The sequence below is a fragment of the Filicampus tigris genome, chromosome 20 (assembly GCF_054856515.1).
Source record: "Filicampus tigris isolate MCC_2025a chromosome 20, RoL_Ftig_1.0, whole genome shotgun sequence".
Classification (NCBI taxonomy): domain Eukaryota; kingdom Metazoa; phylum Chordata; class Actinopteri; order Syngnathiformes; family Syngnathidae; genus Filicampus; species Filicampus tigris.
The window spans coordinates 6,655,699-6,678,192 of NC_141236.1; the positions used below are offsets into that span (position 1 = coordinate 6,655,699).

The window sequence follows — 22,494 nt, forward strand, 5'->3', positions numbered from 1 at the left end:
AATGCCAAATAAATTAACAATTGATTTGTTTTGTTCTGATGGTATTACAGTACACCCATAGGCTGAGACAGTTGGTTAGCAAATGAGACATTGTGTACAGAAGCAAGTCAATATTTTATTTCAAATGAGACATAGTACATAGTCAATATATATATTTTTTTTAATGTAAATTCATGAATGTCTGAAAGTTCATTTACAGTGCAACAATCAAAAGATGTCCAAGATGGTTATAAAGGCTGGGATATAATTACATACAGAAATACTTGACTTGAAAATGTGTCATAAAGAAATTGTTTCTCCAAACGATTGCAACCTTGAAGTCAGCAGCATGTTGTAGGTTTTATGACCTTTTTCATGCCAATCCAATAAGAGTCTCATGTCAATCTGCAGTATCGTGCATTGCAGTTGTGTTATGAGGTTTAGAAGAGAGAGGCGGTCTGTCGGGGGTCATCTGGCAACACACTGATGGAGTCCTCTGCCTTTCCGCACAGCATGCAAAGCATTGTGTACTCCTGAATGATGCAACATGAATGCCCACAAATGAGAGGGACCAAAAACAAGGCTACTAACCAACAATTTACCTTGAAACGAATCCAGAAAGTGAAAGTATATAATAAAATGAGACTAAGGGTGATGCAGTGCAAATTAGTTTCCTCACTTACCTGATATTCATCAACAACAGAGAATGTATATTCGTGTCTGGCGATGACATGGTCACAGTTTTTACAAACATCTAGAAGGAAAACAATGTTGTCGTAAATGGTGAGTGGATTATAAAGGTGGAATTATTACATATTTAATATTGAAAACATGTAATTATTGGTTTATACATCTGTGAGAATTACTTTCCAAGATAGTGGTCATGGTAACAAGGACTAAATGGACAATGGAATAAAAAGAACAAAGCATTCAATTTATCAAAACCATTTACGGTCATAAGTAACAATCTCCTCTCCATCATCATCCTCTGTGTCTTTATTGCAGATCAAGACGAAGTCCCTGTGATGACATTTGGCACAGCCCAGGTAGTTCATAAGATAGGAGCCATTCTCCAGACAAGTGCTTCCCTGAGCAGAAAAAAATAAAACGTTTAATGTAAAGTATTATTGTAAACATCTGAATCAAGATGGGAGTGTCCATTACTGATCCGAAGTTGTTGCGTTAGTATTTACAAAATCAGAATTTTAACGTACCCGGTCGGGGTATTCTTTTTGCACGCAGCCGTTGCACATTTTTACTTATTAAAAAAAGATCATGTGTAGTCTTTGAAAAGACTTTGGAATTTTAAGCAAATGTTAAAAGCAAAGTGCGTCTTCCGTAAATAAAGATACCGCCTACTAGCTTAGCATAGCATTATACAGGATACCGGAAGTAACGCACCATTGGTATTTGTATTTTCCGGGTTGAAACTTCCGGATTGTCTGTCCTTGCTACAAAAGAAACCGTTAGATTATTTTCGAATTTCAAATTTAATTTTTAAATAAATTTTTTTCATGTGTATTTATTTAATAAAATGCCTTTTTAATGTGAAAAAAAGATTGGCCGTTTTGTTCGAAGGTGGGAGTCTGGGAGATAATTGACGTCATCGAACATGGCGGCCTCAGCGCGATGCAAGCTTATGGCCATGTGAACGTTCAAGTAAAATTGCTAACTTCTATTGGCATTTTGATAGTAGATAAAAGATTCCGGTAAGCGTAATGGTTCAAGTGTCTACCTTTACTGCGTGTACGTGTAGCTGTTTATGTCAGGCGAATATATATGCACTTAGACGAATGTTGGCTGTTGAGACCACATCAGGCGCGTCAAAGCTTTTTTGTTTGTTTTTTTTCATTTGATTTTGTTCGATATTGAGTCACAATGAAACTTCGGTTGTAGCTTTGTAGCAGCATTTCTCAAAATGTCACCCCCCGTTTAGTCAGTCAAGATAGCTACTTAGCCAGGATTACAGGCCTCCATGCGTGCTGGACGTGTATAATTCAAATGAATTACAGGGGTGATATTTACGATATAAATTAGAATATTTGTTACCCACCCCCAAGACTCTATACTTTTGGCAGTCTAAGATGCCAAAGAACTTCAGAATCAATAGGGCCAACTAGCTGGCCCACAATAATATCAACATTTGTCCATCCCCTGTTTGTGCTATTAGATGAATAATGATTTCGAACTGCCCCAGAAGTTGTTTTGTATTGCGTTTCTGAATATGATAGTGGTGGTGTTAATAGAAGCATTACAGTAAGTCTAAGTCACAACTGAAAAGCTGGATACCAAATCCAAGTCCCACCACTGTTAACTAAATGGCTTCTTTTGCAGACATGGCAATGTATGCACCTCCTCATAACATGCCCAACTCGTTCCAGCCAAAGAAAAACATAAAGAGGCCAAAAAGTAATTACTGCATTTTATGTCGAGAGATGCTTTTGAAACATGTAAGTGCCACTTTTTAATTATTTTAAGATTAAATGATGTAGTTTTATATTGTATGTGAAAGTGATGTGCGTTTGTGTCACTTGTAGCTAATACAAGACCACATGCATAGTTTGGCGCACCACAGAGAGCTGGACTCAGTGCTGGGCAAGTAAGTGACTTTTTGTAGTAATTAATGGTACTTCTTCTGTGTCACAGTTCTGATATGCAGGGTTCAAATAATTGGATAATTTTATTTGTTCTATGTTCTAAACCAATCAGCAGCTCGTGCTTGAACTGTTTCCATAACACTAACACAAAGTATGCACATGGTTTTTCTGTGCATTTTAAGCTCTTTTGTGTCCAAATGTTTCCATTTTTAAAGCTCAAGGAATGGGTAAAAAATTGTGCTTCTCATTCCAATTGTATCTTTTGTTCACAGTGTTCCGTGTCATAATTGCCAGGCGTGTCAGGTGTCCTCCATGGGTCTTGAACAGTACGCCCAGCACATCGCCAACCCTCAACATAAAACCAATTTAAAGTGCCTGATGTATAAAAATGTGAAACCCATCTCACTTCACACGATTCTCACCCAGGAAACGATCAAGAGTATCCTCCAGAGAAACAAAGCGATAAAGAAGGAGAGGTATGATTTTTAACTGGTCCGCTTTTTCGATTTTGTTTTTAAGTACAATGAATTCATGTGCCCGTTTTCTTCACAGGAGAAAAGAGTCACAAAAACTGAAAAAGCAACAGAAACAAATTGCAGCCCAGAATCGGGCCGGCAAGGATCGGGCCGGCAAGGATCGGGCCGGCAAGGATCGGGCCGCCCAGAATCGGGCCGCCCAGAATCGGGTCGCCCAGAAGCGGGCCGCCCAGAAGCAGGCCGCCCAGAAGCAGGCCGCCCAGAATCAGGCCGCCCAGAATCAGGCCGCCCAGAATCAGGCCGCCCAGAAGCAGGCCGCCCAGAATCAGGCCGCCCAGAAGCAGGCCGCCCAGAAGCAGGCCGCCCAGAAGCAGGCCGCCCAGAATCAGGGCGCCCAGAAGCAGACTGGGCAACAGGGAGCCAGTGGACAGCAGCCGATGATGCGTCAACATTTTGTTCCATATGAATTCAAACAGCAGGTGATGGGGCCCCAGCAAAAAGGAAACCACATTGCCGTCATCCAAAACAAGTTTAGCAAGCAGCTTGCGCATCAGCACTTAGCCGCCAAAAGCACCATCTCCCAACACAACAGTCATACATGCGGCCCACCGCAGCAGCCCCCGTGGCCCTCAATGAACCATTTTAACAATTACAATTACCAGAGTGATGAGCTATCCGATTTCACCAGTGATCAGGTCCCTACCAGAGGAGGCTTCATTTTCAACCGGGATGAGCGCTGTGCATCGTCTGAACCAACGCAAAGCGCGACTGCCTCTAACTCGCAGTCGAAACCTGTTCACATCCAAGACATAGGTGTCACCACCATGCTCAGGGAAATTAGACGTGCGCTGGGTGTGCGGGAGCCGTGCAGGGCGGATCGTGAAGCCCGAAAGCAAAGCGCTGAGGTGGAGGCGCGGCTGTCTGAGATTTGCTCCTCACTGGAGAGCCTTGAAAAGGATGTAACGGCGCATGGCAGCAACGCCGTCCCGGCTGGTGTCAAAACAGCTGGCGAAACCAGCACACAGCAGAGCAACACAGCTGAACAAAACGCCCCCGGGGCCTCAGCCAGCATCCCAGCCAGTCTGCAGCCCGGCTCCAAAACGAAGGTTCGGATCGCCCACAAGGCAGCGGCCGCTCAAAAGTCAGGAGAGGACTGTCTAAGAAAGGTCAACTCAAAGCTGACTCCGAAGGCTCCCGCTTTAACCAGGCCCAGTTCTAAGATGAGCTGGAGGCAATTGTTCAATGAGACGAAGAGGAAAGAAGGGATGCCAAGGTGAGAGTCTCATCATCAATACTTTTTATCTTGTTACCCGCTGGGTTAATCATTAACAAACATTTTTCCACCATTAATGTGACCTGCAACCTGTACAACTCAATTGAGGAAAACAAATCTTTGACAAGTTTGCTTGCGCTAAACTGTGTTCAGAATGACCCTATTAGATTCACATTCAAGTTAAATGGAAGTCAGCACAACACGTGCCACCATTTCAAGACCCAGATGTTCTTGTGGTCTTTCTTATCCAGACATTTTTATGTTTTCTAGCAGAAGCCTGAAGGTTTTGTGCTAACACTGACCGGTATAGGGCTGAACAATTAATCGACTTCAAATTGACTTTGCAGCATTAGAATGGAATTTTCAAATCGCAAAGGCTGCAATGAAAAAAAGAAAACAAAAACCTCAGGCTCATTTCAGTAGGCTGATAGAATTTAATTTTTCTTATATACATGTATGTTTTATTTATGTAGTGTCTACATAAGTTCAGAAAAAAATTGCAATTACATTATTTTTGAAAATCGTTCAGCCCTTTTTCACATAGCATCTTTTGGCATTTTTCTTACCCATCATGCGTTTGCCTCCAGGTTTGGAATCCAGTTGGCGAACGCTCCACATAACAAAACAACGTTTGATCTTGGTGTGGACGAAGACCTGATGCTCTCAGAAGGCTTCCACTGGGAGTCGCTCTCCAACGCAAACATGCCCCTTCTTCCCGCTCCTCCTCCATCTTGTCTCACTTCTACACCTCGTCCTCCTCCCCGCGACACGACGGTGAGCGCGTCTCGCGATGGGACCCCGTCAACGACCGGAGTGCCCGTTGACGGAGCTTCTTTGACACTGGACAAATGCTGCGGTCCGAAAGCGGGCGCGACCTCAGCGAACGTGGAATCTGAGCATGAGAACATTGGCGCCATCAAGAGAAAACACCAGCTACAAGTGAGTTTGTTTAAATTGGAGCCTGTTTACATTGGAGACTCACTCTTTTGAGGCATTCTCCTTTGGAGGCGACACGGTTCATTGAAGAAAATTTCTGTTTGTTTCTGCAGGATAATGGCGTTCCAGATATGGAGGCTGTTGTAAAAAGGAGGAAATTCAAGTTAAACAATGGTAATCCTAATATTATTAGTAATCTCGTTGGCCCCGTCCTAAAATGCTAATTCCAAGCATTTCCAACACATCTCGTTTTTAATTCTCTTTTTAGACCAGGACCCCATGGACAAGCTTTTGTCAGTGTCACTCAGGGAAGAAGAGCTGAGTAAATCGCTGCAGGATGTGGACAAATCTCTGGTCCTTGCACGCAATGCCTTACAGGCAGCCTACACAGAAGTACAAAGACTCATGTTGCTAAGACAGCAGGTGCCACAGCAACAATGAAATATCTACTTATGAAAGAATGCCTTGAGAGGAAAGTTTTCAGTTTTGCATTACCTGTGTTTCTTTCTGCTGTTTTAGTGCACTGCAGAGGTGGACAGTCTGAGAGCCAAGCGCATTGAGATATTGCAGAGCATGCAAGGTACTCTGCTTTCAGATTTGACATGCAAATTGGTTATAGTTTTCACACTTTCTGTCTTAATGTGCTCATCACAGGTGGCACATTCAAATAGACACGTGAACAAAATTGTTGGTGTCCCTCTTCATGAAAGAAAAACCCGCAGTGGTCACAGAAATAACTTGAATGTAAAAGCAATAGTAAATACAAATGTAATGAAAACTAACGTGTGAAAATCCGATATTTCTTTTGAAATGTTGTTGGACAAAGTTGTTTAAAAAAAAAGCATGAAACAGGCCTGCACAAAAATGACAATACCCCTTGAAAAGATTAACATTACAAAGTTCTCCAAAGTTAATCAGTCAGTCAGCCTAAACATGGACTGGTTTTCATTGTTTCTTTTTCTCTCAAATTTCTTTTATGAGCAAAGTTGCTTTTATAGAACAGTAACAGTAAAGACCATGTTTTGTTTAAAGTAACCCCTGACAACACATGTATATTTTATTTATATTTTTGAAAGCCATTTAAAATGAGTTTGATGTACAGCCAAAAGAAAATTGCTCGCCATGGCGTCGGCAAGCCAGAGGCTGAGCTGCACCGTATTTGTTTACGGAGTAAACTAGTGGCTAAACAGTGGCTAAACAGGTGAGAAAAGTAGAGCAAGTCAATTTTCAAGGAATCACCTTTCCATTTGTCCCTTACATAGATTTCTTATGATATTTTCCAGAAGTGTATTCCGGAAGCTCAAACGTGGAACAGGTCACCACATCTTCAGCAGCAGCATCGACGGATGTCATTCATCCGAGTCCATCCTCCATGTCTTCCCCTCCCGTCCTTGCCCCTCCCACCAACACCCACCAAACCTCCGCTCCGACGCCTTCCATCAGCCAGCCCGCTACAACACCCACCATGATCAAGCAAGAAGCCATGATGCTGTCCGCCTCGAGACAGCCAAGTCCGCAAGTCCAAACGGTCTCCTCGTCTCCCCCCTCGCTGCCCACCGCGGCCTCTCCCACGGTGGCGCTGAACGAACAAACCATTGCAGGCGACCCGAATCCAACCAATTCGCTCTGGACGCAGCGGGAGCAAGTGAAGCTTGTCGGCTTGAAGGAGCAAATTGAAAGCTTCCCAAAAGAGGACGTTGCCATTATGATCACAAAAGATGAAAAGATTGAAGAACCTCTCTCCACCGAACCTGTAAAAGGAATTGATGTGAAGCCTGTCTTTAAAGGAAATAAAAGTACACTCGCTATAGAAGTCATTGACGACACAGGCGATGAGAATGCTGACTTGGTGGAGGTGATGGAGCCCAAAACGGTGGTCATCAACATTGATGAATCGGAGAATGAGGATTCGCCTGATGTGTCTTCAGAGGTGCCGAGTCCACAAGAGGTGCCTCCTGAATCTGTTAGTGTGGAGTGCAGCACTTCCAGCACGCAGACGAGTCAGTCCGTCACAATTTTTAAGATGTGAGCTTGCTGTTTTCAAATCGATATATGAGTGCCTAAATGTTGCGTTTTAAAATGTGTCCTCTTTGCCTTTGCTTAGAAAAGCTGCAAGTCCGGTTGTGTTGGAAAGTGAAGCAACTCCTCCACCAGGTGGGTGTCACGTTTCTTGCTTGGGTAAAATGAACACCGTGACTTTTGGCAGCAACTTTCATCCGATCAGTGTTGTTGCATGCAGGGTTATAATAGTTTAGAAATGTTTATTATAGTTCGTTTTTATTTATATTGACTATTGGTTTTTAAATTCAGTCAGTTATTAGTTGTTTTTTTTTTTGAAAACGTGATTTTAGTTTGTTTTTTGTTAGTTTTTCTTTTTTAATATATCTTTTTATTCTTATATTTTTTTTAAAGTTCACTACTAACTATTGTGTGATAGAGTAAAGATTTGTATTTGTAACCTCGTTTTAATCTTACCTAATCATATTTTAGAGGCTGTTGAGGTGGTTGGAGAGGAGGAGATGGAGCCAGCCTTAGGATCCTTCTTGAACCACACGGGCGCCGTTCATAGTCTGCAAGTCCACGAAGGCGTCTTGTACACATGCTCTGCGGACAACACGGCGCGGGCTTACAGTCTGGCGGTACACCAGCAGTCATTTCCTAGATGGATACTTAATTTATTATGTGAGGGATATTAAATTGCCACAGCAGCGATGTTCACGCATGAACACTTATGTTGTAAAACCAACAACATGCAGCAAAACACGGATCAGCTTTAAGGTGGCCTTTAAATTTAAATAAGAAAAAACGGAATATTTAGAAGGTGTAGCGTAATTAGGCTACACTAAAATTTGTATAAATAGTCCATAGTGGGAAGTGTATTATTGACCATGATACAATGACATATTAATGGACTGTAATACACCCTTGATAGTTCTTTTGCATATTGAGAATTAATGACATTAAAATAATGAAAATGAGCGCTATTAATATACCGTATTTGCATATCCACACTCATTTTTGAGCAATGATCATTTCAAATGATTGAAATTTCCCTCCGACAGAACCGGGAATGCCTCGGAGTGTTTGAGGGCCACACAAACAAAATCAACTGCCTGCTAGTCTCCTCCTCCCCAAACACGCCAGCCAGACTCTACACTGGCGCCAGCGACAAGACTGTTCGCATCTACAGCATAAAGGTACCGAACATCAGGAGAGGACTGTCAGTGTCAATCAACATCTATTTAAAAATGAACATAGCTTGATTGCTGTTTTCCCCTTTCCACCAGTCTAAGAAGTGTCTGGAGACCATCTCACTTGCTGACAGAGTGCTGTGTTTGCACATGGCTTGGAACACTGTGTTTATTGGCCTTGCCAGTGGCTCCGTGGCCACATATGATTTAAAGGTAAACTATCCATAGATATTTTTTGCAGAGAGATTATTATTTTTTTTTTTAAACTTTTTTTATTAATATACATTTTCCTTAATCAGTGTTGCAAATTTAGCCATTTTGTGTCTCCATTTAGCACTTCTCCAACCCCTCCAGTGCAAAAAAAAGTGACTCGTGGTCGTAATCAATTTGACATTGTTTTCCATATGGCAAGAATGGAAGTGTCTGAGATTTTTATTTTAAGGCCACCCATCCAATTTTTCAAAATGTTTTTACGTTATCAAACTTCCTCAATCTAGACTTCAAAACCGCTAGATGTGTTCGAATGCCACAGCCCCCGAGGGGTAAGCTGCCTGGGCACGTCGCAGGAGGGCGCCCGTCGGGTACTGCTGGTCGGCTCCTACGACAGCACCATCAGCGTACGAGACGCCAAGAGCGGACTGCTGCTGCGCTCACTGGAAGGCCACAGCAAGACTGTTCTCTGTATGAGGGTGAGGGGACTGTAAATGATCCATTCTTGCATTTCGTACGCCGTTTGTCCTTGGCCTTCTAAAGCTGACTTTGGGCGAGAGGACTTACTTTACTTGTTTGACCTCCTCCAGGTGGTGAATGACTTGGTGTTCAGCGGCTCCAGTGACACATCTGTTCATGCTCACAACATCCATGTAAGTGTAACAGATACATGGTGTGTCAGATTTATTTTTTTAAAAAAATATTGTTTAGCGCTCCTAGTCTTCAAATAAATACATTTAATTAATTATTAAATCCAAGAAGAGCTCATTTTTAATTTTCAGAAGTGTGTGTCATTGTTTAGCGCCCCTAGTCTTCAAATAAATACATTTGATTAATTATTAAATCCAAGAAGAGCTCATTTGTCATTTTCAGAAGTGTGTATCAAACTGGAACCGTCCTTTCACGTTTGTGGTCCTGCCTCTGTTTCTGTTTTCTGTCCGTATAGACGGGCGAGTTAATACGGATCTACAAGGGTCACGGTCACGCTGTCACGTCAATCGTCATTTTGGGGAAAGTGATGGTGACCAGCTGTCTGGACAGGCTGATTAGAGTTTATGAACTACAGGTAGAAAAGATTTCTTAATTTGTGTACAGTGAAGCTCTGTTTATCACGGTGTGTGTGTTCTAGACCGAGTCGCCATAGTAAAAATCTGCAATACAGAGTGACCATACATTTTCACCCGGGGCTGCGGGGTGTGACGTCTGTGGTTTGTTTGTGTTGAAGAATTTCACCATTTACGTAACATTCGTTCATGACTGTACATACTATATGCATGGAGTTAATGGTTAATGCTCCTCTCTGTTTGAATTTCTTCGTTGCCGTCTCACATTTATATGCCATTACAAATGTCTTTTTAGGATGGCAACTATTTGTGGATTTTCGCTATTCGCGGCAGGGGTCGGTCAGTATGCGTGATCTATCATTTCTGTCGATGTCGCTTTGTAGACCCACGACCGCTTGCAAGTGTACGGTGGTCACAGTGATATGGTGATGTGCATGGCCGTGCACAAGAGCGTGGTAAGTGGACTTTGAAAATGGCCGACTGTCACGGATTCGCCATCGTTTCACTTCGTCTCGCTCGTTTCATACAGATCTACACGGGTTGTTATGATGGAAGCGTTCAAGCTGTCAAACTCAACCTGATGAAGAATTACCGCTGCTGGGTAAGAATCCTCCTTTAAGATCTTAAACCTCTTCTGGACTTCGGATGATTGTGTCTCAATAGTCGATTTAATTTTTTCTTTGAATGAAATGTCGTGGGAAAATATTTTCAAAGTAAAAGGAAACACAACAAGATATATTTTATTTGTGTTTTGGACTAAAAGAAAAACTCACAAAATGTTTGGGGAACACGGAACAGTATCAAAAAGTGAGATCAGGCACTTTATTGAAACGGTCTGATTCTCTTCCATTCTTTTTGTGTTCATGGCAGTGGCAAAATTGCTGTCTGATTTTCGGCATGGCGGAGCACCTGGTCCAGCACCTCGTCAGAGACCACACCAGTCCTAATCTGGAGGTGGTCAATTGTCGCTGGAGAGGATGCAGCGCTTTGTTTTCCACACAGCAGGCAGTCAAGGAGGTAATGTAACATCCCAAAGTTAACGGTCGTCATTTAATTACTCGATTCATATTATGAATGGCACAAGTGTTGTTTTATCTGCAGGAGGTTCCTGGGCATATGCAAAATCATGTAGATGTGGACAGTAAGGTGGAATCATGAGGAAAGGTGCGATGATGCTGTTTTTTTTCCTTCATTTGCCCCATTTTATCATATCATGTTCCCACACGGTCACATGTCATTCAGATTCCCAATGAACGAGGATTTTTCAAATAAGGAAGTGTGTATTGTTCTGAGAGTGAAATTAAGATGGACAGAACTACAGCTCATTTCTTCAAATAAAAGCAGGACAAAAATGAAAAGCTTCTAGTAAATCCTTATTAAACAGGAAAATGAAAAATATCAGGTTGATAATGAACAATCCCAGATGAGTGGAGAGCTGGTTTATTGCTATTGCGAAACCTTTTTGATCAATTCATGAATCAGTCACGGCACAATCAATATAAGTTGGAAACCGGTAAAAATAAATGTGAATAAACTGGAGTGTATGGAAATAGTGCAAAGAATTCTGCTTGGACAATAATGAAAACAAATGTTGAATGTCTTGGCCACTGGAGTCACTGTTTAATTTTAAGAAGTACAGTATTAGTTTGTATGCATATTTACTTAAGGCAGCACACATTATCCATTCCATAAATATGTACAAGTAACAGATGTTAAAATTTGCATGAATTGTTCAGTTTATGGCCAGTAGTCCTCATTGCTTCCCATAGATGTGAGATACTGTACATCTGAAATTTCCGACCAAAACTTTTCATGGGAAGTTTTTCAGTGAAGTTTTTGATCAGAAATGCTCTACTAACCAACATCCGTGGATTTCCATGTAATTTACCCCAACAACCACCATGTTGATGTGTTAAATATGTGTCATTGAATGAATGTGGGCGCAATGACGTACGGTTAACACTCATGCTCACCAAACAAAAGGCTTTATTCCCTCTTTTGCCAAGTCTTCTTTAACAACAGGCCCACAAACTATAATAGCATTGCGTCATTCCATATATTTTTACACAATCATAAGGAGGAGTGACATTTGTCCATTAAGACTTGCTACTTTGTAGAGGGGCTGGGTCATACGTGGAGATGTTTACGAATACATGGTCAGCTGAAGCCACTAAAGGGGAGCACAAGGAAAAACATTTGTTTCATGTATGTGTGTATTATTATTATTAAAATGGAAAAACAATGATGTGTATATATATACAATATTTGTTTAACACATTAACAGTATTTAAAATGTAGCGAATAAATAATACATGTTAAGTCATATATGTTGGTCACACACATGACCTCCATTAATTCATAGTCCTGTTGTCAATTATAGTATTTTAGTAGTTCATTTCAAAAAGTTAACTCATAGATTATACACGTGGGAAAATGCTTTCAGAAAGCCTATTCCTACTTCATTTCTATATTAAGTTATTTGAGTTTGTTAAGTAATATTCACATTTCTTCAGATGGAGAATTTTGGAAGGCGGGGCTTAGCTGTAATCATCAAAAATGTGTCAAATAAAAACTAGAATGGTGGAATATTTCACTTTGCGTGGTGTGACTCTCCTAATGTACAGTTTGACTTTTAATTTTCCACAATAATCAAATTGATGGAGATGCACCTGTAAATGTCTGCCACTCTGAAGTAAATAAAATCCCCCAGGCCACTATATGTATGGTACTTGGGGTAAAAGTTTGAATAGGCGGTCAAGTGAATAGAAAAATAAATCTGGCTTACCTCCAGCACATTAAGTTTGATTAGTCCATCTCCATCCTTGTCAAAAGCATTGAAAGCCCCTAAAGGAGGGGCAGAAGATACGTTTGCATATATACATGCGCATTTGAACAATATCATACAATGTGCACTGTACATACTAAACATGCCCTCCAGTCTGACAAAACAGCAGATGTAGCTGTCAAAGTCGATGTTGAGGCGCTTGTCTGCGTAGCGCATGGCGATGATGTCATACAACTGTTTGTTGAGGTGCAGGCCTTCGCGGCCAAAACATGGCACGGAGATCAGATGAACACAAAAGAAATGAGTTGAGGTAGACTGCAAAGCTTGTTCATACATCACAGCATATCGTACAACGATACGCAAGGATTTTTGCGCCGCTGCTCACCTGCAGCATTAACAGCGTTTCTCATTTCGAAACTGCTGATGGAGCCAGTTTGTTCTTTGTCGTAATCTTTGAAGATCACCTGTAAACGCACATCAGCTTTTCAAAGCCACGCCATAATAATAATAGAATAATTAAACATACATGCCACTGTTTAATTTTCCTCCACAAGTGTTTAAACTCCTGGAGATTTAGTTTTCCTGTCCCATCTGTCTGGAATTTGGCTCAGTTATGGAAAAAAAACAAAAAAAAGTAGCGCGGTAAACATTCTGAAATGATTGATCTTGGTCTCATTCAAGGGTGTGTAGACTTTTTTATATGTACTGTACTTACCCGTCTTACGATTTAAATGTCAGCATTGAACAACTGGAGACCGTAAATAACGTTCAATGACCCTGGTTATTTGCTCCTCCATAACCAACACGTAAGACGAGCATAGTGTTAAGGATACGTCCATCAGGGCAATCATACTGCGACACGTCTCCAGGCTGAAACCCTCCATCGTCTTTTCGTGCACTGCGGGTAAAGAGGCACAGCTTGATCGAGGGTTCACCTGACCCAGGGTGGTGCTGTCTTAAGTCGACTCACATTTGGAGAGCACGTTCTTCATTATGGTCTGGAGCTCATTGGCGCAGATCTGCATATCCTGACAGGGCGGATCAGTGCTAGGTTCAACACAACAATTCAGGCGGGAATCTGGTTTGCCTGCTTACCTCGCCGGCTATTTGTTCGTAGATGACACGGAACTGTTTTTCCTCTTCGGTTTCTTCCTCGGGCTGGAGGAGTTTTTTCTGGTCGACATAAGAAAATACAAACTGATTTTTACCACATACAGATAGTGTGGATGGATAAATGTATCTCCCTGCGGAACTTTGAAACTGCACTGTACGCACCGGCCCGCATACTTAATTAGCTTTGTATATACCGATAGTTTATACGTACCTCAGGTAACAACCAATCATGACTCGGCTTCAGAAAACAAGCGAGCCCTTGATTGGTTGAGCAACTGTGATGTCATTTTCGACAAAATGGCCGCCCCCTGAGATGGCTAAAAACGAGTGGATTTTGCTGCTTAACTCATATTCCACAAATGCAATATTAATTAGAATGCTGCGTTTAGACTAGTGGAGGCACATAGAACTAAAGAAAATGTTGGGTTTGACTTCCGCTTTAAGATGTTGCTGTGTACTGTATAGTATATAAACATCAGCCATCAAGAACATGAGCACATGGGAAAAAAAAAAACAGGTGTTGGAGTCACTTGAGATCAGCTGGCAGGGAGGTCAATTCTTTTATCCCCAGTCATGTTATTTGACCCAGCCTAGATTACATTTCAGAGCCATAAATGACTCAGGTTCTACCCAGATACACGCCGCATGGAAACTTCTGATGAATCAATCATGGCTTTAGTTGAAAAGAAAACAAATTTACTTTAGGCGTCTTCTTCTCCCCCTGAATGCCGTCATGCAGGATTTCTTTGTTGGCGAATGCTCGATCGGACACGTACACAATAGGCTGGGGAAACAAAATACAACATATTGAGTTATTAGTTATTGTGTCATCATGGATTACTTTATCTGATTAGCTTTGCAAAATGTCAAACATGCATTACCTTGTCCGTCCTTTTCTTGTCTTGCTGATGATCAATAAGACAAATGCCAGTGAGGTGAAACAGATTAGTTGTGAGATAATGAGGGGATGATATCGTGTGCCACATGAAAATGAGAAATGATGGTACTGTTAGACAATATTCTGCCTAAATGTGTCTACATTGAATTGAAACCTTGCATCACTGCAATATCAAATAGAACCATTGCGTTACTATAGCCACAAACCCGTGTTTGATCAGTCCCGATTGTGTTCTCCGCTTCCCTGTAAAGGACATACAAAGACATGAATTTGGTGTCGTGGTGGTCACCAATTCGTGGCCGACGTGCTTACTCTGAGGTGCTCCTGTTCTCAGAAAAGACCCTCAGAATGAACTGACCCTCTTCATGAGGCTGAAACGTGGTGGGGATGACGACGTATTCTCCCGGCGGCAGTCTGACACGCTCTGTGATTTCGCGCAGATTCATGTAATGTTTGCATTTAGCCTTGGAGGCGTTATAAAGAAAGAAGTCCTTCTGGAGATGGCGATTACAGCCGCACATCTGCGATATGAAAGCGGAATGTCATCTAACATTTTGGTATTTTTGATACTCTTAACTCATTCACTGCCAGACATGTTCAGACCCACGAGGTTTGAAAAACTGAAAAAAATATCAATAAATTCCAGGGATTTAATAGATGGACGGTGAAAAGACAAATCAATACGTCAATGGCAATGAATGAGTTAAATGTATACTTTAAGCCTGTAAGACATTTTAATTTGAGAGAATCTATTTCATTGTCGTTGGTCGTGAAATTAGATGCTTAAAAATAAGGTGGTGCCCCACCATTGGTTTAATATGATTTGTAGTATATTGTCAATTCGCCGTTGGTTGCGTACCTCTTTTGGCACCTGCAAAACAACAAACAGAGAATCAGCTGTTTCGCGCGCCCTGCTGGGTGGCTGAAGTCGGGTGACGCAGTCGTTACCTCGTAAATGGAAAATCCGATTGTGAGGAACCTGGGCCCTAGCTGCTTTTGAATGCGACGACCTTTCTGCATGAGAGCCACAACCACGGTGCAGAGATCCTGCGGGTCGTCTGGGTCGTCATCCTCGTACAGCTGCAAGTGATACTGAGGGTTGGTCCAGAAGGTATCTGTCAAAAATAGCATTTCAATGAGTATCAAATATATAACAGAATGTTATTTGGGTGACAAAAAAATTGTATAATTTCATTCGCATATTCATCAAGTCATTATAATTGAAGATAAGTCTATATGACTATTAGTAGAGAGTACGGTATTAAACCGTAACAAAACATCAAATAATATTAGATTTAGACTTTCTGTCACATATTTTGTGTTCTTCCTAATTGGTTGTGAAAGGCACTCATTTCTTTGGACCAGTCAACAGACTGCAGTGTAATTAGCTCCGCCCTTTTGGTTAATTCGGGTAAAATGTGCGTTTTGTTGCTGCTTCTGGTGTTTGCGCCTTGGCCACCGGCCGATAACACATCGACGTACCACATGAGGATCTGATGATGAAACAAAACTAAACTGCTAAATTATCTATGATTTTGTGCAGAGGATAAAGAATATGCGCCTATGAGTATTGTTATATGATTTGTCCGCATTTGTTCCCTCTGCTTGTGTTCAATAAATTGTTTAAATGTTTATAATGCACATCGATTCTAGTTTAGTGTACCTGTCTATGGCGATTGGTCTTGTGTGTTAGCATTAAGCTAGCGGACCTTTGTAAAATGACATTATGGTTTGGTCAAATACTTGGCTCCCCCACCTGGGAAGTTCCTACAGCCCCCCGCTGAGCTGCCTCGGACCCATCGACCCTCGTTGACTGACACGTTCCAGCTATGCCTTTCGTCGCCCTGCAGCGTGTCGGGGGTCAGGTTGCAGATCTCCAGCTTGGTGTAGTTCCTCTTGAAGTCATCAAACGACATCCTGGGCGGGAATGTGAAAGAGGAGGCTTCATGTAGTGTTTTTCTTAGCACTAGATAATATTTAGCTTTCCAATCTGAAGTCATGTTGATGATACCCTGGCTTATAATAAGGAAAATAGTATCTCTGCTGTTGCCATGGTGACCCCAGATCACATACGTTGATCTGTACTGCAATAATGATGGACCAGCCAGGACATCTGTCATGTTGTGTTGTCATTAGCATAAGTAATAGCATTTGCTTGAAGGAGACATGCATTTTTTCCCCCCACAATTTATTTAATATTATATTAGCGTTCTTTTATCAAAATACCGTATTTCACCAAACTCCGCCCCAAATACTTCTGGGCCATGGGCGAGTCCAGCTTTCGTTACCAGGATGACCGTGGCTGACACTTGAGAGTTGGATTAGAGTGGCTAATACTTTCAGGGGCAGATTTTAGGTTTCAGTATTGTTTTGGGTACAAACAAATAACTGAGTATGGATTTTACTCACCAGAACTCACTTTGCTCAACAGTTTGCTTTTTAAGGTTGTCCCTGTCTGCAATAGAAATCGTGGACCAATCCTTTGAACTGAAAAAAAGCAAAGTAGAGTTGGTGTCATTTTTTCAATTTTAGCACTTCTTACTACCGTCACAGAATTCTGTATTTCGTGCAGGGGGAAAAATAGACACATTATAGGCACAAACGTTTTTTTTCAGATTTTACTTTGCGCTCCAAGGTCCCTTCCACAGTACTCGGCCCCAGGGATTGCGCAAGCGGATGAGGTGGATTTTGCTGTCCTTTGCAACCTCGTCGCACTAGAAAAGAAAACATTTCTCAAGATCACCCTCGTGTCTCATAGTAAAAAGAAAATGCATGTGGCATGAATTTACCTCCTCCAGGGCTATGATGGAGTAGGCGTGTCCCCGGACCAGTCCAAGTTCGGTTTTAGACTCCATTTGACTGGGGGAGGTAACCTTTGCAACATAGTTTATAATTTAATGGACATTTATTACATCTGCAGTGGTGGAAAGTAAAGATCTTTTTGTAACTTTCATTATAACATTTTTTCTGTTTTGCCAATTGTGTAAGAATGTAACTATTCCTCCTGGCCAAAAGATTTAAAAAAAAAGAAAAGAATCATTTCACGCACTCACATCGATGGAGCAGCCCATCAGCGAGCCTCTTTGCAGGGCCTTCTTCATGATCTTGGTGATTTCTTTAGGTGCCTCAGACAACTCAAAGAACTCGGTGACTCCTCCTGTGAAGTCCTCCATGGCTTCCAGGGTGTTGCCTCCTCTCAGGGCCTCGTAAGATCCGTTCACCCTGAGAGAGTTGCCATTACAGAAATCAATCTTCAATCAATCAATCGTTCCGATTGTATTCTATGAAAGGAAGAGGACGCAGGGAGTCTTACTTGGCGTAGGCTTTTTCCAGAAGAGCGCTCCAGAATTCGTTCTCTCGGAAAGATTTGGTGAACACCAGCCGGTTGTTGTAGGTGGGGATGCGGTCGTCAACGACCACATCGATCCACTCGCCGTAACGCCAGAACTGAGGACAATACATGTCAGTTGCATTTGGGTGACACATACATAAAGATGGTAAAATGTTTATACACAGTATATACAGTGTATACAGTAACAATAAGTTGTAATTTACAATGGTTTGGAACCTTTTCTGTGCGAAATGTATGCAAAATGTAAGTAAAACAATTTACAATTCATACATAACGTTTTATTCAAATAAATTCAAATTGCAACAATGACACAAAGCACAGCTGGACTGTACCAAAAACAACCTGGAAATGGAAGATTCCGGCATAGTTTTCCGTGAAGCTCTGACCCCGAGGAATCACTCTGTAGAGAAGCTTCTCGTTCAGAGTCAGACAGGTGATGGCGGCCAGCAGCCAGCAGTCACCTGTCAGCAGCCGATACAAACATACATGTTCCTAACATGTTTTTTTTTTTTTTATTATTGTTATTAATTGCTGTAGCAAGCCATTCAGTTCAACACATTTAATGTAGAACAGTAACCGGAAAACATACACTGCAAAAACGATATTTTAAAAAAAATAATTTCACGAGTTATTTCGACATTACCCAACTCTCCCTGACAGATGTCTGTCCTGCTGGCTGCATCCACAATGAATTGAGGGTTTTCACATATTTCCTGTCACGGAAAAGAAAAAAAGGAGTCATTCACTTCAGAAGCGGAATCATATTAAATGTACGTACATGTCAGAAATGTAAGATTCTTTGATTATGGGAGTGGCAGCTGACTCCCTCCATGCTAACCGCTATGTAGCCTTAATTAAGACAAATTATGTTTTGGCTATAGTACGCCAAGCTGTCGACTGTTCGCTCATTCGTTTTGTGTGTTTCCACCACTGCCGCATGGATGTTGTGCGGCCCAGGGGCATGTTTTAAAAAATATAATATTGAATGATGATAATGATGCCTTCAATAAATTGATTTCTACAATGATGCCAAGGGATCAATGCACACTGTTGTCATATTTATGAATGAAATACAATAACTATCTGCCTGCACCTCGATCAAATTAACCAAAATTGCAATACGCCACCTGCACCACAACTTAGACTTGCTGTTCTAAGGTCTATTTTCAGTCACCAAATTCCCAAACATGGTAAACTAGACTTGCCCCTGCACAAAAATGAAAACGCGCCCATTTTTACACCAAGTACACTGGCACTGTCTAGGAAAATAGAGCCCAAAATGTATTTATTATGTTTGCACAGTTAACAAAAACATGGTGTTCCCAGAAAAAAAATATTATGACAGTGCAGTAGTTTGAAATGGGATCTGTTGCAATTAAGCAGTACATCTGTGTTTACAAATCTAAATATGACATTTGCTGTGACTGACAGGACGAGGGTGCAACTCCTGCAACCCAAACCCCAGCTGGGACCTCTGAACAGCGCTGTCCCGCATTTGTCACATATTCAGAGGCAAGCAGCTGCTATAGAGTTCTCCAGGTCACCACCTCTCAATGTTGTCTTAAATCCAGGCCGGCTAGCACCTCATAACCACAGTGCACATCTCTGTTATGGCTGCCTTAATAATCAGCTGTATGCAGTATGTAACTCTATCACATACGCACACAAACTTATGGTTGACCATTCATGTAAAAAATGTCGATTCATGTTTCGAATATAGTACATACTCCCGAGATGGGATTCATATTTCCCAGTGGGGGCAGCCATGTGTAATTAAGGTGAAATATCACACTACATTACTGGTATTATTAGTAAAAGCACTCCAGCACATGTTCGTAGTGTTTATCAACACTCTCACAGGCCACAATATTAAGTACACTTGCACAATGTAATAATATCCAGTGCAAAGAAAAACTTACTTTTACAAAACAATTTTACAGTATGATTATTAGCTTGAAGAAGTGCATTGCACAATGCTGAGAAGATTAGTTGATTACAGTGGTGTTACCAGGATGCCAGGTGTGGGTGGGCATTAGTCTTCCCTTGGGGGCAAAAAAAGTGCTACAATGCTCAAGTAGGTCGAAATCCAGCGTAGGGCTACTGCAGATTCAAACGTGTTTTGTTTTCTCCTTAATTGAGATAACTGTTTTTGTGATTTGGGCTAAACAAATAAAAATTGATTTGATTTTTTATTTACCATTCAGCAGATCCTCGTCCAGTTTTCTTTGGTTGGGCACTAACCACCCAGCCCCCCCTCTGGTAACGCCCCTGGTTGATTACCTAATTCACCTGGGACAATATCTTAGAAACAGCTCAGTATGATGCAAACTGCAGCTATAATAATGAACATTGTTAAATGAATCCAAATTTGAGCATGGCTTCTTTTTTTTTTTTTACACAAATTTACTTATTTTTTTAATACATTGAGCAGATGTGCACCTGACCTCGCTAAGTTACACTTGGTGGAATTATATAACAGTTCTTTTAATATTTGCTTGTGAAGTGTAGTCAAGTTAAAAATATTATTAGCATCATAAAATGATATCACTCATTTATGACTGATACTTATATGCATACTAATAATAGAGGGGTTGCGCTTTTCATTCAATTTTGTAGAGGGGTGGCACCTAGGACCAAGGAAACATTCTTTTTTTCCTTCTGCTCATTTGAATACAATATAAATTCAGCACTTTTACCAGACAAATTGAGCCACTCTCTAAGGACATTTAGGTTTGAAATTAGACATTCAGCATCACTCTCTGTTGGTGCCCAGACCTCCATGCGGATGTGTCACCATGACACCCCCAAGTGATGAGAGCGCGTTCACTCACCGAGGGTCGTTTCCACACAAACTTCATGGGGGGCTTGTGGTGGCTGTAGAAGAGTGAGGAGTCGCAGGCCGGGAAAAGAGGGTCCTCGAAGAGCACCTTCTTCTTCACGTACTTGTCTCGCAGCTCCATGAAGGTCTTGAGACGCTTGGCATCCCTGACGGCCTCGTTCCTGCTAAGGATGGCCGAGTAGATGGAGTTGGCTCCGGCTAAGGGGTAGTCTGCCCGCTCGTCGGGCGCCTGCGATGCTCCCGTTTCTTCAAGCACTCGCACGTTTGTATCCTCCACGAGAGGTACTTTATGACCCTGGGCCTCCATATTCTTTCCACTCATTCCTATAGATAGCAGTTGGGATTTCAATCTCGAAATACTTCGCTGTCGTTGAGACAGTGCATCAACTTGTGAAACCAGTCCAGGGAAGTGTCCTATGCAGCTCCGGTGATCACTTTTAGTGCAAGTTATCAGCTGTAAATAGTGACACCCAAATGAACTGTCGCACTCTTGGGCGCTGGACCTAAATATAGGCCCCTCACAAGGAGGGGAGGAGGCTTCTGGTAGGCTGGCTCCAAAAATACACATCAGGAGAAAGAGACATGGTTGACACAGCATTTTTAAACAATAAATGAACCAATTGACCTCAGTAACTGTACTTACACCAACAAAGTGCGATTATGAATAATATGCACTTCAAGTTGACACAATGCAATAAATAGACTCCTGCATCTTTTTCTAATAATTAATTAACTAATAAATCAGAATCTAGGAAAATTATAAAAATGGGAGCTTGACCAGAGAATATATTGTACGGATTCCAACCATCCATTTGTGTCGTGCTTATTTTAGGGTCAAGGGTGAGCTGGAGTCGATCCCAGCTGACTTTGAGCGGGCAGCAAGGTACATTCTAAACTGGTTTCCAGTCAATCCAAGAGCACATATAGACCAACAACCATTCACACTCACTTATGCCTAAGCATTATTTACAGTCTTCCCTGAAGCTAACAATCATATTTCTGGAACATAGGAGGAAGCACCAAGACAAAACATGGCAAAACTCCTCTCAAGAAGGCCCAAGCCTAGATTTGAACCCTGAAACCATGAGGCAGCCATTTGGTCACTCTGCTGGCACTGAACATATTATTACATCCTATTTTGTATTCGTTTAAAAGAATCATTTTAAAAAAACAACAATTCGCATCATAAAGGCCTCCATCGATAAAGGCATCTCTTACTTTAAAATCTCTTCAGTTGATCAGTTATAAGAAATAGATATTCTAAAGTTTTGTTATTTTATTATATGGTCTAGTTTTAATATACTGTATATTTCATAGTACATTGACATCAAGTGGTAAAAATAATAATAATTGTAATTGAAGGAACAACTAAACAGTAGTCTTCACTTTGCATAGTCGTGTATAAATGTATACCCATACCTTCACTTTATTGAGGTGGAATACACTTCTTTCTCATCTTAGAGCTGCCTTTTCAGTGCACATTTTAAAAAGCAGTTAAAAACACACATGTAAGGCAAGTATTTCAGTAGAATTAGATTTTTATTTTGTTTTCTTTTGCTGTGATTTCATTTATGTGTGTTTTCTATCATCTACAAAACGTTAGTGATTCTGTGATGTGTGTCCTCTGTTAAAAAATATTATCAATTAAATGCTATATCCATGGTTGCCAGATATCTTTTAACAGTACGATACGCGAGCGACTAGAACACGCACAAAAAAAACATGTTGACTTAATATGATATACAGCATATCAGTATATTTAAGTCTAAATCTGATTGTTT

At 41.3% G+C, this 22,494-nt stretch overlaps 5 protein-coding genes across 5 annotated transcripts; 1 reads left to right on the top strand and 4 right to left on the bottom strand.

Annotated features, from left to right (window-relative positions):
• Positions 1–70: 70 nt before the first annotated feature.
• Positions 71–1,372, bottom strand: churc1 (churchill domain containing 1). Its single transcript, XM_086018107.1, has 4 exons — positions 1,194–1,372; positions 932–1,067; positions 663–733; positions 71–512 (listed from the first exon to the last, which is right to left on the bottom strand). Exons 1-4 carry the CDS (start codon positions 1,230–1,232, stop codon positions 420–422), a joined length of 339 nt encoding a protein of 112 aa, XP_085874233.1. The 5' UTR covers positions 1,233–1,372; the 3' UTR covers positions 71–419.
• A 193-nt stretch (positions 1,373–1,565) lies between these two features.
• znf106b (zinc finger protein 106b) lies at positions 1,566–11,969 on the top strand. The gene is made up of 21 exons (XM_086018104.1): positions 1,566–1,688; positions 2,314–2,429; positions 2,517–2,578; positions 2,849–3,052; positions 3,129–4,325; positions 4,913–5,264; positions 5,375–5,435; positions 5,530–5,684; positions 5,781–5,841; positions 6,545–7,286; positions 7,366–7,415; positions 7,752–7,900; positions 8,324–8,458; positions 8,549–8,665; positions 8,950–9,141; positions 9,253–9,315; positions 9,609–9,728; positions 10,110–10,181; positions 10,256–10,327; positions 10,597–10,743; positions 10,828–11,969. Exons 2-21 carry the CDS (start codon positions 2,316–2,318, stop codon positions 10,882–10,884), a joined length of 4,122 nt encoding a protein of 1,373 aa, XP_085874230.1. The 5' UTR covers positions 1,566–1,688; positions 2,314–2,315; the 3' UTR covers positions 10,885–11,969.
• On the bottom strand, positions 11,170–15,126 carry LOC147128046 (calpain-3-like). The gene is made up of 12 exons (XM_086018106.1): positions 14,835–15,126; positions 14,729–14,765; positions 14,506–14,529; positions 14,325–14,408; positions 13,607–13,684; positions 13,482–13,539; positions 13,345–13,409; positions 13,038–13,106; positions 12,897–12,975; positions 12,649–12,765; positions 12,512–12,570; positions 11,170–11,896 (listed from the first exon to the last, which is right to left on the bottom strand). The coding sequence occupies exons 1-12, from the start codon at positions 15,041–15,043 to the stop codon at positions 11,870–11,872; spliced, it is 906 nt and encodes a 301-aa protein (XP_085874232.1). The 5' UTR covers positions 15,044–15,126; the 3' UTR covers positions 11,170–11,869.
• A 112-nt stretch (positions 15,127–15,238) lies between these two features.
• On the bottom strand, positions 15,239–17,003 carry LOC147128047 (calpain-3-like). Its single transcript, XM_086019741.1, has 5 exons — positions 16,932–17,003; positions 16,279–16,439; positions 15,471–15,637; positions 15,382–15,393; positions 15,239–15,244 (listed from the first exon to the last, which is right to left on the bottom strand). The coding sequence occupies exons 2-5, from the start codon at positions 16,436–16,438 to the stop codon at positions 15,239–15,241; spliced, it is 345 nt and encodes a 114-aa protein (XP_085875867.1). The 5' UTR covers position 16,439; positions 16,932–17,003.
• Positions 17,004–17,107: 104 nt separating this feature from the next.
• LOC147128048 (calpain-3-like) lies at positions 17,108–21,035 on the bottom strand. Its single transcript, XM_086019743.1, has 7 exons — positions 20,706–21,035; positions 18,518–18,587; positions 18,217–18,335; positions 17,836–17,969; positions 17,576–17,744; positions 17,312–17,395; positions 17,108–17,236 (listed from the first exon to the last, which is right to left on the bottom strand). Exons 1-7 carry the CDS (start codon positions 21,033–21,035, stop codon positions 17,141–17,143), a joined length of 1,002 nt encoding a protein of 333 aa, XP_085875869.1. The 3' UTR covers positions 17,108–17,140.
• Between the last annotated feature and the right edge of the window lie 1,459 nt (positions 21,036–22,494).